Here is an 18691-nt window from a genome sequence, read left to right as displayed (position 1 = left end):
GGAAATATTATTATCTTTTGGAAAATATCGGATTAGTTCTTGACCATCGTAAAAACAAAACATGCAATTGCCCCAATGCGATGAATATTTCTCGACATATCGTATCACATAAATGACAATCTTACCGCAGCCCAATACACATGAAATACTTCATTAATATTGGTACATTGTGAAATACCTGACTGATAAGATTTGCACTATTTAATATTTTATGCTTTTGCAATCATTCCAAATCATGATCTTGTCTTTTTTATGGGTATCTTAAAATTAAATAAAAAAATATGGGTAAGTTGTTAAATAGCTCTATCATGGGTGCTTAAATAAATTCGCCTTCTTAAATGAATGAATATGACAGGTCTAATCTAATTAGCTCCTCCTTAGATAAATTCTTTTTTTTTTTTTTTTTTTTTTTTTTTTGGAAATCATTAAGCGCTGACCAATTAGGTCCGGGATTTTTTTATATAAATTCGCCTTCTTAAAATGAATCTCTTTTAGATAAATTCGCCTTCTTAAAATGAATCAATATGACAAGTCTAATCTGATTAGCTCCTCCATATTTCTCAAGTTTAATGACAGGCTTGAGTGATTTATATACATACTTATATATTCTACATTAATGGGGGCCTTGGATGGTGGTGCTCAGGCCCTTATGTCCTGACCACTAACCCAAACCCGAATCTTTAATTTATGTGCTTGTCATCTTATGTTATTGCTTGCAGGTATTTAATCATGTAGCTAGTCTACCAGTGAATTAACCATGGCCAAGACTCTTATATTTTCGTTTTACTATGGGCCCATAGCCTTTATCTTTTCCTTAACAATATCATGGACAGGGTTTTTCCTCCTCCTAGTACTAATAATTTCCTTCTTGCTTCTCAATTACAAGAGGACAGGCCCTCAAGGAAAAGGCCTCCAAGCCCACCTAAACTCCCTTTTATAGGGAACCTTCACCAAATTTCCCCACTCTTACACCGCTCTCTCAGAGACCTCTCTGAGGAAGCATGGCCCTTTCATGCTCGGCTGAGCCCCGACACTCATGGTCTCCTCAGCACTAATGGCGGAGGCCTTCCTGAAGACATACGATGCAACCTTTGCGAGTAGTCCTTCTCTCACTGCTGCAAAGCATCTACTTTACAACTCCACCCTATGGTGCTTATTGGAGGGGCCTACGCAAGATATATGTCATTGAGTTGTTGAGTGCAAGAGGGTTGAGTCCTTTGGCTATGTGAGAGAAGAGGAAGTTGTGCGCCTAATTCAAGCCATTTCTAGTTCAAACGGTGAACCTGAGCCACCTATTCCTCTTGCTCACTATGTACATATTGTGCAGGATAGCGTTTGGAAAGAGTTTTGAAGAAGGGGAATCTTTGGAGGCTCGAACAGGTTCCACTTGATAATAAAAGAAAACAAGAAGCTCTTAGGAGCATTCTACTTTGGAGACTTCTTCCCATGGATGGGGTGGATCGATGTTCTTACTGGTTTTCACAGTAATTGAGTAAAAACTTTCGCAAATTTGATGATTTCTTCAAGGAAATCTTGCATGACCATGAGGAGCCTCACTGTAAGAGCTCCCCTGGTGAGCAACAAAAGGAGGACCTCATTGACGAGTTGCTTGAGCTCCAAATGGATGAGACACTAGAATTTCACTTAACCAGGGACAACATCAAAGCAATAATCGTGGTATATCTCTCTCTCTCTGTCTCACACACATAACAGTTGGAATTTTTATTTTTATGTTAATATTTTTAAGTGTCCAACCTCTTGAATAGGTGGTCTTGTTATTGGATCTTTCATATTTTGCTCCTTGCAGGACATATTCGGTGCTGGTGCCGATTCAACTACAAATGCTCTGGCATGGGCAATGGCAGAGCTAATAAGGAACCCAAAAGCCATGGAGAAAGCCCAAAATGAAGTAAGGAGAATAGCTGGTACAAGAGAAATGCTAAATGGGAGTGATATGCAGGAGGTTTGTTACCTGAAATTAGTCATTCACGGAGACTCTACGACTTTACCCTACAGCTCCAGTACTAATCCCCGAGAAACATTAGCTACCTGTACAGTTAATGGCTATGAAATAGCAACTGAAACAAGGGTTATCATTAACGCATGGGCAATAGGAACGGATCCAGATTACTGGGGATGCTCAGAAGAGTTTATACCAGAGAGATTCACTGATAGCCCAATGGATTACAAGGGAAATGATTTCAAGTATATACCATTTGGTGCAGGTCGTAGAGGATGCCCAGGTATCTCATTTGGACTCGCGAGTTTTGAGCTTGCTCTGGCTAATCTTTTGTTGCATTTCGAATGGAAGTTACCCCCGGGGACATACGCAATGGACATGACTAAAGAATTTCCCCTTGTCTCGTCGCCACCCCGCCCAAAGCACAAATGCCAATCAATAGCTGATATGGAACTACATCTTTTTTTTCTTTTTTTCTCTGTTTTTTCCCTGCTCTGCTGGAGAAGATTTAATATTTTGACGAGAGGTATAAGATAGACAAAAGAAACAGGGGTGGAAGCAAAAAACATAGAGAAAAAAAAGGAATCCTCAACATCCTAATAGGACATAAGGTCACAGTTTTTCAACCATGTTGTTATTCGGTAGAACTAAGACTGTCCGAAATTTTAGTTTGGGATGCTAAATGTATCCTCAAATAGAACTTTTCTTACATGAGTTGGTGCAACATCTTACCAAACTTAAACAAAATTTAAAAATTTAAAAATTTGAAAAAGGTTTAGGACCTTCAAATTATGTAAAAGCAAATGTTTTATATTTAAAAGTAATATGGCTTCTAGGTGCATTAGGGTTCCTACTTGAGGACAAAAATGCGATTGGCTACCTGCAGGCTCTTGACTGGGGTGCTTCTGAGTCGAACCACCGATAGTTTAAACATTGGCTAGACACACACAAAACCAGCTCTTTCCTCCATCAGTCCTCATCATAATAAGCTAAATTTTTGGTTTTCGGATCGCAAATGCAAACATGATTGTGGTGGTTAAACCTCTATCAGTCCTAATTGCTAAACACAAAGGTAATGTCCTGATAGGTTCCCTGTTCCTTCATCACCTCCAACCACTGATCAAGGTGATTAATCCTCGCATTCGATAATTTTGATGATTACCATATCAATAACTTCTATCAAACTCTACAAGAATTAAAAGTTGACTTACGAGTTCTCATACCTCTATTCATGAATTGTATACTATGAGCCCATTATTTTTATTACAAGGAGTCACAATTACTTATAGCCCTTGGACGTGAAATCCATTAAACGGAAGTGCATTACAACATTCAAGAAGTCTTATTTTGGACTTTGTGTTCAAACAATGACACATCCTCGACAACCCGACTTCAAATCTAATGGTTAATGATGATTATGACCTCTTTATATCAAAAAGTAAATGGTCTCATTATATAAAGTTTCTAAATGTAAAGCCCAGGGAACATCATGAAAGTTAAGAGCATCTCAAAACCCCCCATTGAAGATGCAGTCTGGACACCAGAAATATTACAATTGACCTAACAATTTAGTACTTATGAAATTTAAAGCTCTAAAATAATTCAGATTTTTCCATTGTGCAAACAGTTAGAATACAAGTCATTCAAATACACGGGAGAAACTAGATACACCACATAAACTATTTGTAGACCTATTAAGCTCACATATTGAGGCCCAGGGAGCACTTGCTCCTTTAATGAGGCTGAGATTAAAGCCTTGGTGCAAGGAATTCTTCTCTTATGAGGTATGCAAAATGGGTTTATCATTGAGAAGATTCTTTGAATGTGATCAGGTGGAGCAAATAGGAGCGACTAATGCCTTGGAGATTGATCCACTATTTTGATCAAGTTCATGATATTACCAGGGGATGGGTATCCAATTTAATCACTATTTTTGAGAGAATAATGTAGAAGCCAATACTCTAGATAAAAAGGGTTTTGATGTAACAATTTTGTTAGTTAACACACTTCGAATTTTGTACACATTTTGATACCTGTAAACCTTTCCAAAAAGTCAAAAGAAAAGTCCCCCCACCCCTAAAAATAAAAATTACAAAAAAATAATAATGATAATAATAAAACTATTTCTAGACCTTGAAATCTATTTTTTAACTAGACAAATGTTTTCCTTTTACTATTTCAGTGGGGTCTGTATGAAGTGTCGGCCTTAAATAATCAATGAAAGGTGCACCTTTAAATTGTGTCGAAAGATGTAGTTCTTGTCTAAAACCCTTGCAATGGCCTGAAACTCTATTTTTAACTCATAATCATGAAAACTTGAAGCTGCAAAAATGGTATGCAGATCAAGTAGATTTATAAACACCTAAAAATCATGACAATCCACATGTTCCATCACAAGATGCACTTTTTTTAATAATTAAGTTTCTTTTTTATGAGTAATGATCCTATGAGACCCTCCCACTCCCATGTGTGTAGAGCCTCAAAGGATCATCATTAGATTTGGCACAGATCTCTAAAAAAGTTATCACATGGGTATGGGACTTGACTTTTCTAGAGATCTGTGTCAAATTTAATGGTGATCCTTTGGGTTGTGTAAGGGTCCTACACACATGGGTGTGGGAGGGTCTTATAGGATCATTATTCTTTTTTTATATTCATACATCTAGAGGTCAAAATGATCAACTAGAAGGTTTTAAAGCATTATATTATAATTGTTTTATTGGGTTTTAAAGTGCTCTTTAGTCTAACATCTTATTGATGAGGGGATTTTAAGTTGAAATGTGCAAAGAATACAGAAACTTAAAAATACTTCAACAGCCACTTTCTCAAGGTATATCCATGATCAAAGCTTTATTTTTCTTTTGGGGATCGAGTAGTTAGGGCAGAGGATTTACTCGTTTGGATCCGAAACCTGAATTTCAGATCCTATCCAGATCAAGGTATGGATCCACAATTTGGATCTTATGGGTTGGATTCGGATCCAAAATTTGGATCCGAATAGTAATTCATATCGGATTTGGTATAGGTGGATTCGATCTGGATCCAACCCAATAATTAAAAAATTATATATTATTTTATATATACATGTATGTTATATAGTATTTTTTTGTTATATATTATTTAATGGAAAATTTTTATATAGAGCCTAGGCTTTAAACATTCAAATTAGAGCCTCCTAAAAAATTTCACTCGAAGATGTTGTTTTTACGCCTAAATGTCCTCAAATTCATCATCTTGACATCAAGATGCATGGACATGAGAAAAAAAAATGGATTTCCAGTTTTGGAAATAGTGCATCTTGTAATGTGTGAAAAAAACGGACTTCTATCAATTGTATGTGTGAAACGAATTCATACAAGTAGCTATAAATTACAAGATGCATTACAAGATGCACTATTTCCAAAACTTGAAATCCATTTTTTTCTCATGTTCATGCATCTTGATATCGAGATGATCAATTTGCGGACATTTGGGCATCAAAACAACCTCTCCTAGTAAAATTTTTGAGGTGGGATCTAATTTGATTGTTTAGAGCCTTGGCGCTATATAAACCTTTTTCCTTTTGTTAATAAGAATCTTTGAGGAATAAAGTATATATTGAAAATTGTGAAATGGAATATCTGGAGTTATTTTTGTGTCCGCATTAGGAGAAAAGGTAAATTCAATATAGAGTCTCATAATATTGCAAGATCGTCTCAGGTTAATATAAATTTTAAAACTTTGGAATCGTATATTAAAATGCTTGATAAATGCACCAAAGTATTAACTCAAAACTCACAAGAATCACACTTTACTTCGGATACAGTATCCATCATACGTAATCTCAATAAGAGTGTAACAAAACTTTAACGTATTAACGCAAAGTTATGGTAGGTCAAAATTATACTAAAAAATTTACGTAAACTTTTTTCTATCTAGTACTACAAAATTCCATGGATCCAAGTCAACAGTAGTTTTTCTTTACCATCGTCGGCAAAGAGGCCTTTGCAAGCACCATTATCCTATTTCTTTTGGGGTAGAACCTTTTCGGGAACAATTTTACAAACGGTAGAAGTCGAACCCCCACCGTCCTAAAAACTTTTGCGCTCACGAAAAAGCCTCCAGCGTTTAATCATGGAAAAAGTTTATATCGAACAAACAATCAAATTAGAACCCACCTCAAAAATTTTATTAGAAGAGATTTTGATCTTCAAATTCATCATTTCGATATCAAGATGCATGGACATGAAAAAAATATAGATTTTAAGTTTTGATAATAGTTTATTTTATAATGTATTTTTAGACCGTCAATTTTCAAAGTCTTCAAGCTTTCTCTAACTTTGTAGGTTTAAATTTTATAATTAAAGATAAAAATATATTTTAAAACTATCACAAACATTTCCAATATTAAAACCACATTTCTCGACACTAAAGATGCACTTTACTTTAATTGTTTAGAGCCTCGGCCATATACAAACCGCACCCTTTAAGCATTCCCTTGCCATAAAGCTATCAAATTACATAGGCACACTCCCTCGCCACAAAGCTATTAAATTACAAAGGCATTACACTTAGCATTATATAAACCAAAAGAGCGGGGAGGACCATCCCAATTCATGTGGTCGGCCTACCAATGAATAAAGTTTCCAAAATTAAAGGAATGAAATGCTGACACTTCAACCCCTTTTCTCCATTCACACAAAATTAATTGAAATAAATCAAAGAATTTAGGCTCGATTCCCCTCTCTTTTTCTCTCGACCTTTCCTATCTATTCTCTCTCTAGGAGAGCCTGGCTGCAAATCTTGCCACTTCCCATGGCCAAAAGAAACAAGTGAGGATGAAGCAAATAATGGAAATCTTGAAGCCTTGTTCATCTCCTCTATTTGTTCTGCAACCCTGGTTGTTAGTGCTTGTCCCATTTCCTGCTCTTGTAACATTACTTATTTTTGTACTGCAAATAATAATTCAGCAGTGCATACAAACCACAAACGTGAGGTTCTCCATGTAACAGTCACAAAACAAAATCTAAGGCAGAATCATTTTCTCATGACAAAGATTTACATCAGGTTGCAAACTTATACTATATAAGTCGGTAAGGTGCACATCAAAAATTCTAGAGCAATGTTCTCAAAATCACTTTCTTCAAAGCATTCGGATTTTAAGCATGAATCGAAGCGAAAAGAAGCGTGGTACTACCGTTTCGTTCAGACTCGGGCCGCTTCGGCCTGCTTCTGTGGATGCTTTGGGTTGCTAAAGTCAAAAAAGAAATACCTATACAAAAGTATTTTTTATTTTTTAAAAAAACATCATTATTTTTGTATATTTTATAAATAAATATCTAATTTATTTATATTAAATTAAAAAAAAAGGTATGAAATCTTTCTCCGAATTACTTCATTTTTGTCACCAAACCGAAGAAGACTCTGAAGCGAATCTGACAATATTGTTCTAAAGTATTCTACCTGATCATCTCAATATCTAGATGTATATAATATAGAAAAGAAAAAAAGGGGAATTTTAAGTTATTTAGATAATTTATTTTCAAGATTTTTAAATATTTATAGATCTGCTTAATCTACATCATTTTTTTAAATTTTAAATTTTATAATTGGGGTTAAATATAATTTTGAAGCCATTCGTAAGGTTTCAACACCAAAACTACATTATTTCACAAAATTTAAAAGTGCACCTTACTTATTATATAGTATAAGGTGCCCACCTTACACTTTTTGTTAATATTAGAAAGTACACGAGAGTCCGTTTATCTCACCTTCCAGGGAAGATGCAGCTCGCATGACCTGCACAAATCAAAACTAATCTATTAACCAAAAAATAAACAAATGTAAGGAAAATGAAAACACACACATATATATATATATATATATATATATATACACGTCATACCTTCATATAGCCATTCTACGACCGATCTGACGTTCACGGATGTTCGATAGTGTTTGAATTTTAATTGTTTTCTACAAATCCAAATCACTTGAAATTTTAGACGTATGTTATTCTCATCAAGTCGCACCTAATAAAATTATAAAAAAAATAATTCGCAAAAATATTTTTACCAAAATACCCCCAAACTTTTCGGAGGTATTTTGATCAATTTATTTAATTTAAAATTATTTTTGATATTTTTCATAGATTCGCTTATTTTTTAAGAACACGCACTTAAAATTTTAAGTGATTTGGATTTGTAGAAAATTCAAACACTATCGAACATCCGTGATCATCAGATCGGCCCAGATTCAATCTAAACCGTAGGCGTTTACTGTAGCAATACCCACCTGGGCACACAGCATCTTTTCCCTTTTATATATATATATATATATATATATATATATATATATATATATATATATATATATATATATATATATATATATATATATATATATATATATATATATATATATATATATATAGGGTGTGGTTTCTGAAAGGAACCTTAAACAATCCAATTAAGGTGTACCTCTAAATTTTAATTTTTGGTATAAAAAAATTATTAAAATTATTTTAAAATCTATTTTCATATCTAATTATAAAGTTTTAAACTCCAAAAATGATTATATATTTATAGAAAGAGGGACACAATCTTTGAATAAGGGAAAAAGGGGCACAAACATGCAAAAAGTGAGGAAAACAGATATATATACAGAGAAAGTATGGGAAAAACTTAAGAATAATTGTTTTATGAGGGATGGACTGCATTTGTACAATATGCGTTCTAAAAACAATTTTAACTAACAGTCCAAATATTTTTTTAAGATAATTATATTTTTTAATTTTCAAAGTATTTTTTCATTTTTTTTCATATTCATGGTCTGTCTCCATGTTAAAAATTAGACACAAAGAGAGATGGGGAGAGAGGACTGAGGGAGAGTAAAACAGTGGCATACTCGGATCAGTGGTTGTGACGGTGGCAACCCCGTTGAAATCACAGGACCCTCCCACCTTCCCTTCTTTCTGATAATAGCTATCAAATGCATATGAAGCATGGCTCTTCACATTGTTGGGGTCATAGCAAACCTCTCCAGGCTGTATCTCAGTGCAATTCGTGTGCCCAGGCCCGCAGGCCCAGTCCAACGCCGCCTGCAACATCTTCTTGTCCGCATCTTCTACCGCTACACAAAAAGTTCGGTTTGTTGTATCATTCGCCATAAACACCCCTGTCCCCGAAACATGAAGCAAATAAACAGGTGTTCCATTCCCATAAAACAAGCCCCAATTCATCTCAGAAACAGGGAGAGGCCTCAAATCCTCATTGAAAAGCTCGTAGATATAAACACTCGATGTGATTTCCGGATGTTTGGGCGTGCCACTCCGGTCCAAAACATGCTTGATCAGGTTCGAATTATATGTATCGGCATTGTCGATGGTAGCATAAGGTTCCTCTGAGTCCCCCTTTCCCGGCCACCCAGACTCAGTTACCATGACCACAACATCAGTGACATTAACGTTTTCCATTGAGAAATAAGCCGCATCGATCATGGCATCATACACATTCAAGTAATGCAGCAATGTGTTCGGGTCAACTTCCTCTTTCGCAGGGGTCAGCGGCCTGAACAGAGCATTATCAATGGGAACAACCCCCTTATTCTGCATAAACACATAGTAAGGGTATAGATTCATCATAAGTGGAGCCCCAGTTTGGCGGAGAAACTGTAACAGAGGCAAGAGGACAGAGTTGAAAGACTGGTTGAAGAAAGCTTGAGAGGGGGGAAATGGATCGACGATAATGTCGGCCGAGTGGGGGGTGGACACATAAACTTTGGAGTCCAGAGCGGCAGAGACTAGAGCCGAGTGGATGGATTTTATGGCAGGGAGGAGGAGAGGGGCAGCAGAGGGGAGGGAGGTGAGGACCTCATCGCCCACGGCTATTGCAATGATGTCAGTGTCCGGGAGGTGGGCAGCAACATTGCGTTGGACCCAGGCTGCCGCAGTGGCATTGGATTGAGCAATGGCGAGCAGTTGGTTGTTAGGGACTCCAACCATGACCTGGATGCTGGTGCGGGCTAGGGCCTTGAGGATGTCCTTGTCCACATCGTAGAGGCGGACTTGGGTGATCTTCTGGCGCTGCAGAAGGGAGACGAGGTCGGAGGGGGAGAGGACATCGGAGACGTCTGTGCCTATGTTCACCCCCACAAAAGCAGCTTCTCCTTTGCCTCCACCTGTTTGCGCTCCATCTGTGGAATCAGTTTACGAAAGCATCGCGCTTAGCCCTGGTACCATTGTTGTAAATGAAAATCAAAATTGGGAGGGGAGGGGAGGGGAGCAAAATGGAGAGAGACAGAAGCTCAATCTTTTGTTTAGCTTCACAATAGAAACTGGCATAAATCCAAGAGGACAGCGAGCTTATACTTTCCAATCGAAGAAGCGAAAAAACCCATCTCTGAGACAGACGACGGTGGGTTCAGAGGAGCTCAATCTTCACTCATATCTAACAGAAAACCCTAATATTCTGGAATATGGAGAAGGGGACTCCAGAAGCTCAATCGCTACCAACAAAAAACAAAAACAAAAAAAAGAGAAAAAATTGGGAGGGAATCTCATTCTTAATCTTCCTCTCGCATAACAGTGAAAGAAACCCAACATTTTCACTTACATCATAGGGAATGGGAGATGGAGAGTGATTTACAGAAGAAAAATCTGAAGTCTGAACCTCTGGTTTTCCTCTTTTCAAACTGAGAAGAAAAGTATTCAGGTGAAAAGTGATGAATGGAAGAGAAAAGCTTTTGGGGCCCTTTCACTTACCTGCAAGTGCTGTTGCAGTGAGGAGGAGGAGGACAAAGAGACAGGGCCCGTCCATTGAAGATAACTGCTCATATAAATCGGCCGGCCATCGGTGGAGGCGCTCCTTCTTCCTTCTCTCTCATCCGCTATGTCGCTTGAAAGGAGAGAAGAGACCACTTTTTGGAATGTGATGTGAGAGAGCGTGTGAGATGTAAAGGTGGTTGAAAAGCAGGAAAAACAGTCCAGAAAAAAATAAAAAATAAAAAAAGTAGAAAATTGAAGCCCTGAGCAAGACTCCGGAGAAATATGATTGCCATACAGCCGGGCACCACTTGATCCAGGACATGGAAATGCCTAGGGTTGGCAACGGGCCGGGCCACTGTAGTCTTACCCGGACCTAGTCGTTAAATAGTGGTCAGCCAGCCTGGTTCTAACCAGGCCGAAGCCCGACCCTAGCCCTATGAGGGCCAGGCTGGGTTAAATAAAATCAACCAAAAAAAAAATTAAGGAAAAGAACGAAGAAAAGGAGGGCCAAGCTTGGGATTTATTGAATCGAGCCGGCCTTGCCTCAACTCCCGGCTGGCCTACCTCCAGACCGTGATGGCCCGGCCATAGCCCATCCGTCGGTAACATTTCATAGCCTAAGCCCTCTTATTTTTAGTGCCGAGCCATTCCCTCCCCTGGACACGTCCGATTCGTATATTATACGCTCCCTGGCCTTTCTACTCTCTAGTTGTTTCACGTCTAGCCCACTCATCTTGATTTTATGGCCGGGTTGGAGCTGTCGGGGCTAACGCTATTTGGGGTCCACCTCTCGGGCCGGGGATGTGAACATCTTTAATTCTCAATAAGAAAAAATTCTCTTTCATTTGAAATTGGGCGAGCTTTTCATGCTTCCCCAACAACGTAGAAGTTCTATCATTCCCCTTATCCAACCATCCATTCTGAATGGATGGCTAAGATTGCCCCAATCACAATATCACGCCTCTATATTATTTTATTTTTTATTTTTTTTTCTATTAACTGCTTTAGACATCCATTCCTTTATTAAACTTCCACTAGCGAAAAATATAAAAACAATATTTTTAATAAAATAAAATGACCAAAATACCTCTAAAAGTTTTAAGGGATACTTTGATCATTATATTTTATCAAAAAAATATTTTTAATATTTTTTTATAGGTGCGGCCCAATGAGAAGATGGTACGTACCAAATTTCATATTCATAAAATTTGTATTAAAAAAATTAAAAATAAAATACTTTGAAACGTCGGATCTAAGATTAAATGGTGAGTGGCTCTCTTGATCAAAATTGGACGGCTGGATGGTAGGAGGCGGATAGAACTTCTATGCTATAGGATAAGCATAGAAACGTTTCCCTTTAAAATGGAGAAAGAATGTTATATTATTTTATTAAAAATGAAACAATTTGTCACTCTTATAAGTCACAAGATAATCTTGACCATCAGCTCCTTCGGATAAAACCGTAAAATTTTTGAGATCGCAAATCTTGATGATGCAACAAAAAGAAATCAAGTGACACGGTTTATGTTTTGAACAAAGCAACATTGACCCGAACTATTCAATTTTTGGAGATGATGGTTAACATTTTGAGAAACTCAAAATCTAATGTTTTAACATAACTATCTAATGATTTTATGCTGGATGATAAATTTCAGACAGAAAAATCTGAATGTAGCTCTTTTGTCCCAGGAAATCAATGTACTGTATGATCATGTGGGACATGCTACATGTGCTAATTTATTAATACATTTATTAAAGAAGAGAAAGCTAAGGGGGCAAATTTCCTTTGTTATAGTTGACTTCTCAAACTGCTTGTGTGAAAACGAAATTTGTGGTCGAAATACTCAAAAAAATACAAGACTTCTACAAAGACCAAAACCGACAGGAATCACAATTATGGTAAAATATTAATTACATGGTTAAACCACCTTACAAAAATCAAATCGTCACACGCACAGAAAGACAACTATTTTAAATTTTTTATCTCAACTCTTAAATTTTTGGGACGTTAACATAAATATCATTTTTTTGTAATATTAAATAAATATCCCACATATGTTCAAGGGTGTAGTTTGTATAGAGCCTAGGCTCTAAACAATCAAATTGGAACCTACCTTCAAATAGTGTTGAGAAATGTGGTTTCAATACTGCAAATATTTTTGATAGCTTTAAAATATATTTTTATCTTTATTTATAAAGTTTAAAGCTTCAAAAATAGTGTAGATCGAGATATCTATAACAGTCTTGAAATTGATGGTCGAAAAATGTGTTACAAAATGCACTATTTTCAAAACTTGAAATCTATTTTTTCTTATTCAATGCAACTTGATGTTGAGATTATCAATTTAAGGATATTTGGGTATCAAAACAACATCTTCTAATGAAATTTTTGAGGTATGCTCTAATTTGTTTGTTTAGAGCCTTCGTTCTATATAAACTTTTCCCTATGTTCAAATTTAGGTTCATATTGCTTTATAAAAGTTTTATGTTTTTTGTTTTTCCCCATAATGAATTTTTTGAATCCACTTTACAACCCAAATTATTCTTTTGAAAATTTTCAATTTGAATGCAAATAAGTCATTTATTAGAAAGATTAAGTTTAAGGAAATTTTTCAAAGGGATAAATTTATTTAGAGTCAAGGCTCTAAACAATCAAATTGGAGCTTATCACAAAAATTTCATTAGAAGAGGTTGTTTTGATGTCCAAATATCCTCAAATTGATCATCTCGACATCAAGATGCATGTACATGAGAAAAAATGGATTTCAAGTTTTGAAAATAATATATTTTGTAATGCATTATTGGACAGTCAATTTTCAAGATTTTCAAGTTTTCAAGTTTTGAAGCTTTAAACTTTATAAATAAAGATTAAAATATATTTTAAGGCTATCACAAAGATTTCTCTCAACACTATTTGAAGGTAGGCTTTTATTGTTTAGAGTTTAGGCTCTTTACAAACTGCACCCTTTTTCGAATTCCCATGAGTGATGAATTCTTTAACACTTTAGACATATTTTTTATTTATTTTCAAAAAACCCATAGAAAAACACATAGTTTTGAGATTAAATAGTTCCATATATATATATAAAATGTTAAATACTTCATCTCTAATGAATATTTTGATAAATTTCCCTTAAATCTATAATGCGCACTTAGGGCAGCACATTGCACTCCCGCCTTTAAAGGGGAGTCAATGTGATTTTAGATGGGTTTCAAATTGCTCTCTTACTCGGTTCAGAACTACATGTTCCCAACTGAACTTTTACTCGGATTTGGAACTTCAGGTTCTAAACCAAACTATCACCAAGAAAATATCAGTGACCATGTTCGAAAGTTCCAGTTCCAAATGGGTTTGTGGTTCAGAAATTGAAGTTCCAATTGGAAAATGAAACCAAGAAAAAGAAATACCTTGGTTTGAAATTTGGAGTTCTAAACCGAGGGCACCTTGGAAGAAATAAATAAATTAAAAAGGAACATAAGCGTAAAATTGAAAATATGGGGGACTTTTTTAATCCAAGCAAAACAAGAGATATTTATGTTAATTTTCCTAAAAATATGTTTAAATTTATCAAATTTCCCTTCAAATAAAAACCTTAAATAACCAATTGTATTTTAGTAATTTCACATGTCAAATGACAATAATAATCATGGGTGTTGAGGCTTCGCAATATGGAAAAAGGGTTTATAATAAAAAAAAAAAAGAGTTTCATGTTGCTACCCTAGATTAGTCATGGGTATTATTATAATTTGACAATTTCATGTTGTTAACGTTGGACGATGAAGGTATTATCATCGCTCAGGTTAGGAGTGGCAATGGCCCACCCGGCCCGGCCTGACCAGCCTGGCCCTAAAACACTAGGATTTGGGCCACATCATGTGGCCCGAGGGCTGGGCAACCACGGCCAGAGGGTAGAGTCGGGCCAAGCTTGGGCAAAGGCCAGCCCGGTTCGGCCTGTCCTGACCCTTTTTTTCTTTTCTTTTATTTTTCTTCGGTTTTGTTTGGCTAAGCCCAACCTTAATAGGGCTAGGCTACGGCTAGGGCCAGGGCTGGCTTGGCCCAGGTCCGGCTCATTGCCTGCCCTATTTGAACTCTAGCCACTTAAGTAAAATTATGGAAATGCTCCAACTTATTCAAAGTTGCCAATCTTGAATAGGGGCAAATTATACTTTTTTTTCACAATCCATAAAACTAGTACAAAATAAGTTTACTCCTTAAATAAGTTTGTGAGTTGGCTAGAATATTCAAGTGATATTTTCCTGTTAAAATTGAGTAGCGTGGGAAACTTGTCGCTGTTTGCCATAGCTACTTTGATTTTAACCGGAGAGAATACCTATGAGTATAAGCAATGTGAACGTATTTGGGTTTGGGGTTGTGAATTGCCTTTCATTTGCCGAATATCTTCTAGGGTTTGGGGGTGAAAGGTTAACCTCTTGGGATAGGAGAATAGAAGACCTAAAAAGAGTAAAGGGAATATGTTTATCGCATTTTTGAGGAATAAAATAAGTGGAAGAGGGTCAATAGGAAAGCAAGGGGAGGATACTATTTTCAATAGGGCTTTTATGCCATTGAAACAAATTCAAAAGCGGCGAGATTCCATGATATTAATGCAAAAGTAGGTGTTCTCTGTGATCATTTCCCTTCATAATAACCAAAAGCAATTCACTATTGAAAGTCTATGCTGTTTCTTTCAAAAAGATCATGTGAACTTTAGGCAAACGATGAATCACGTTTTACAACAAAACAAACTAGTTATACTTTTGCTAATGAGGAGAAAATGGTAAAATGAAGTGGCAAGAAATTTAGCCACTAATAGAAGGGAGGTAGAAAATAGGTTTCTCAACAAGCCGGGCCACGTAAAATTAAAAGAAAACAAAGCAATATATATATATATATATATATATATATATATATATATATATATATATATATATATATATATTAAAAAAAAAAAAAAAGCTAGACCGGGTCGAGCTGGGCCTGGCCCAAACCCAGCTCTCTGGCCACATTTTTTGGCTGAAGCCCTAGTTTGTTAAGCCTGGGCCAGGGCACCCGGCTCATTGCCGACCCTAGAGGAAAACCGGAGCAGGTCAATACGCTTGATGCACTGGTTTTGAATGCTTTAGTGAGAGTATATTGTATACTTACTCCCTTGAGTGAAATAGTTACATGGGGAGGAATTTTATGATTTGATTTGAAATCTTGTAATCCACCGGTCCATGAGAAAATGCTAGGGTGACAGCCCTCTAGATTTCTATTCAAGAAAGTAAATGTACATTATGCTCCTGCATGAACACAGAGTCTTTTGAGCTTCGGACAAATGAGTCCATCAACCTGATTTCTGAACAAAGCCAAGTAGGCCCAGTGATAGACCTGCAAAAAGATGAGGTTTTCTTGTCACTTCTTTATTTTATTTTGCCATTTCTCCCGACTTTGATCATGACAGAACAACTTCATTCAATTACCCCACTTTTTGAAGTGCTTTCTCTCTTTGTTGATGTCCTACTTTCTTCTTCCCCTGGGCCCTGAGGCTATTATTTTGTGGTAAAGACAAATAGTCCCTGAGCCCCTGTCATGGCCTCCTACTCCAACATATGTGAGGGTACATTCATGTCACCAATTACCCTTGCATGTTTTACAAGATGAATAAAGGGCCTTTTGATTCATTCTAGTTGGGCTGGCGATCGGCCGGGCAGCCCAACCAGACCTGGATGGCCCGGCCCTAAGAACCTAGGGCTTGAGCCACAAACAGTGGCCCAAAGGCTGGTTCTATTGGCCAGTGTTAGTCTAGTTTGGCTTGGATCTTGTTTTTTTTTTATATTGTTTTTTTTTTTTTGTTTTTTTTGCCCGGCCCAGCCCTAACAGAGCTACAGTTGGGTCCGGGCTGGCCCTATGAGGATAAGGGCCGGGCTAAGGCCAAGGAGCTACGACTGGGTCTGGGCCAGCCCTATGAGGAGAAGGGCCGGGCCAGGGCCAAGGCTGGCCGGGCCTGTCCCGTTGTCACCTTACATTCTAGAATCCATCAATTCATTGGGATGGGATATTTGAAGGAAGAAGAATGATCGAATGGCAATCAAAGGCAAAGAAATGAAGAAAAAATTCAGTGTTCAAGTAGGGGGCCATCACATTATAAGGAGATGGGGAAAACATGTGATATAAGGTAGTGTTCAGTTGGGGTGCCATTGGGATAGCATATATGGAAAGTGACTAATATTAGATGTGTTGCCAATACATTCATATGCAATATGTCTTTTGAATTTAAAAATTTATATGGCATTGAGTGCTTCAAACAAAACCTGTCACCAATTTTAGAATTCTTAATATCCTAAATACATACAAAAGATTTCAACCCCCAGAAAAAGTAGCCATTATGCTTAAAGCTTAATGAAGGTAATGCTGCACATGGATTCTAGTAATTCAATCTCTTTCCGAAACAATTTTTTTATATTCTAATATAGGAGATAACATCTTTACCAGTAACATCTTTACCAGTAACATCTTTTCCTAGGATTCCTGATTCTAATTCTGAGACCAAGGTGAGAATCTGGTAAGTGTTGTCCCTTTAGCTTACCTTTTTGGTTTCCTTTTCCTCTTATTTCTTTTCAAAATTTACCAAAAGAAAATAAAAAACAAGAACGGGTTGAGGGTTTGGGTCACCGTTTGATAAGATCCTTTGCGACTGTGATTGGATTACAGAGGAAGGTTTGAATCTAAGGGATGGGAAGGTTTGAATCTAAGGGATGGGGCACCATTAGGGCTTTCACCGGACCAGGTCCCGCCCTCCCCAAGCCCAAAAAATCCTGGACCATTTTGGCCCAGCCCGGGCTGTAAATTTATTTTTCAAGCCTGGCTCTGCCGGACCGAAAATGCTGGCCCAGACCTGGCTTGGCCTAACCCAAAAGGTACCTTCTTTTTTTTTTTTTGTGAGTCAGTCTTCAAATTTGTAAGCCCATTTATAAACCCAAAATTATAAAGGTCCAAGGTCCCAAAACAAAAGATTCTTAGTTTATGATTACATCAATCCATCTCAAGTGCATCATCATCAAAACAAGTTAACACTGAAAAGCAGGGATCAAAAAATCAGCGATTCAATCTAAAACCGGGCGATCCAGATAGAGAATTGCCGATGATGTTTTGGATTCTGCAAAAAAAGGGTATTTGCCCGAGTCAGATGAAAAAATCGTCAAGTCTTCAGTTTTTGTGACAAGTCTCACCTATTACTTGCATGTAATATGAAAAAATCATGTGATTTTCACTTTTTGTTGCATTATTGAACCATAACAAGCTTTGGAGAGCATTATTGCTCACAATAATGCATTAAAATGTTTTAAAAAAAGTTGATTGGATCCATGGTTTTGAAAACAAACGTTCGAGTTCTAAAATTTCCAAATTTTGATGAGTTACAGGGAGTTAGAGAGTTTTTTTAATCAAAATCAGAGGGTTTTTAATTTACAAGTGAATTAGAGATTTTTTTTAATATCAAAATCAGAGGGTTTTTAAAGTTCAAAGTGTTATTGAGAGGTCATTCAACAATTATTTTACTCGATTTTTTAATAAATCAAGCTTTGATAATATTCTGAGTTCGATCCGTCAAAGTGACAATTTTTGCTAAAATTGGGACCAATATTGCATGATATCTGAGGGTTTTTAAAGCTCTTGATGTTCTTCGGTCCATTGTATAAGTTATTTTTTTTATTAACAAAGTTTTGTTCATCAATTTATGAAGAAATCATGACTGATTCATGAAGAACCCCAACTTCCATATAAAATCCAATATTTGATTAATTTTAAGCTAAATAAGTAGTTTATGTGATCAAAATCAAAGGGGTTTTGAAGTTTAAAGTGTTATTGAGAGGATTATAGTCATATTTTTTATGATTCAACAATTATTTTGCTATCAAGCTCCGACAACGTTTCTGAGTTTGATTCGCCAAAGTAATGATTTTTACTGAAATTGAGCACCATATTGCGTGATCTCTGAGGGAAGCTT

The 18691-nt window shown here is 36.5% G+C and overlaps 2 protein-coding genes across 3 annotated transcripts; one reads left to right on the top strand and one right to left on the bottom strand.

Moving 5' to 3' along the window:
- The first annotated feature begins 1492 nt into the window (after positions 1 to 1492).
- Positions 1493 to 2560, top strand: LOC18445738 (cytochrome P450 71A1). Its single transcript, XM_011629342.2, has 2 exons — positions 1493 to 1677; positions 1808 to 2560. The coding sequence occupies exons 1-2, from the start codon at positions 1621 to 1623 to the stop codon at positions 2495 to 2497; spliced, it is 747 nt and encodes a 248-aa protein (XP_011627644.2). The 5' UTR covers positions 1493 to 1620; the 3' UTR covers positions 2498 to 2560.
- A 3797-nt stretch (positions 2561 to 6357) lies between these two features.
- Positions 6358 to 11419, bottom strand: LOC18445739 (O-Glycosyl hydrolases family 17 protein). 2 transcript variants are annotated; one of them, XM_011629314.3, is made up of 4 exons: positions 10701 to 11419; positions 8846 to 10132; positions 7711 to 7738; positions 6358 to 6891 (listed from the first exon to the last, which is right to left on the bottom strand). In XM_011629314.3, the coding sequence occupies exons 1-4, from the start codon at positions 10753 to 10755 to the stop codon at positions 6720 to 6722; spliced, it is 1542 nt and encodes a 513-aa protein (XP_011627616.1). In that variant the 5' UTR covers positions 10756 to 11419; the 3' UTR covers positions 6358 to 6719. The 2 variants fall into 2 exon arrangements, with proteins under 2 accessions (XP_011627616.1, XP_088714321.1); XM_088858195.1 differs by having other exon boundaries at positions 8846 to 10168; positions 10701 to 10957.
- Positions 11420 to 18691: the final 7272 nt, after the last annotated feature.

The sequence above is a fragment of the Amborella trichopoda genome, chromosome 2, assembly GCF_054954075.1.
Source record: "Amborella trichopoda isolate Santa Cruz 75 chromosome 2, AtrichopodaSantaCruz75HAP2 v2.0, whole genome shotgun sequence".
Classification (NCBI taxonomy): domain Eukaryota; kingdom Viridiplantae; phylum Streptophyta; class Magnoliopsida; order Amborellales; family Amborellaceae; genus Amborella; species Amborella trichopoda.
This window is presented reverse-complemented; position numbering and strand designations above follow the sequence as displayed.

Bases quoted from the DNA above. Each gene is read 5' to 3' on its own strand.
- LOC18445739 (XM_011629314.3), bottom strand. From the start codon at position 10,755: ATGGACGGGCCCTGTCTCTTTGTCCTCCTCCTCCTCACTGCAACAGCA. The intron at 10,133-10,700 runs GTAAGTGAAAGG...CTGATTCCACAG, and splicing joins CACTGCAACAGCACTTGCAG to ATGGAGCGCAAACAGGTGGA. The intron at 7,739-8,845 runs GTATGCCACTGT...TGATTTGTGCAG, and splicing joins CGTCACAACCACTGATCCGA to GTCATGCGAGCTGCATCTTC.
- LOC18445738 (XM_011629342.2), top strand. From the start codon at position 1,621: ATGGATGAGACACTAGAATTTCACTTAACCAGGGACAACATCAAAGCA. The intron at 1,678-1,807 runs GTATATCTCTCT...TGCTCCTTGCAG, and splicing joins ACATCAAAGCAATAATCGTG to GACATATTCGGTGCTGGTGC.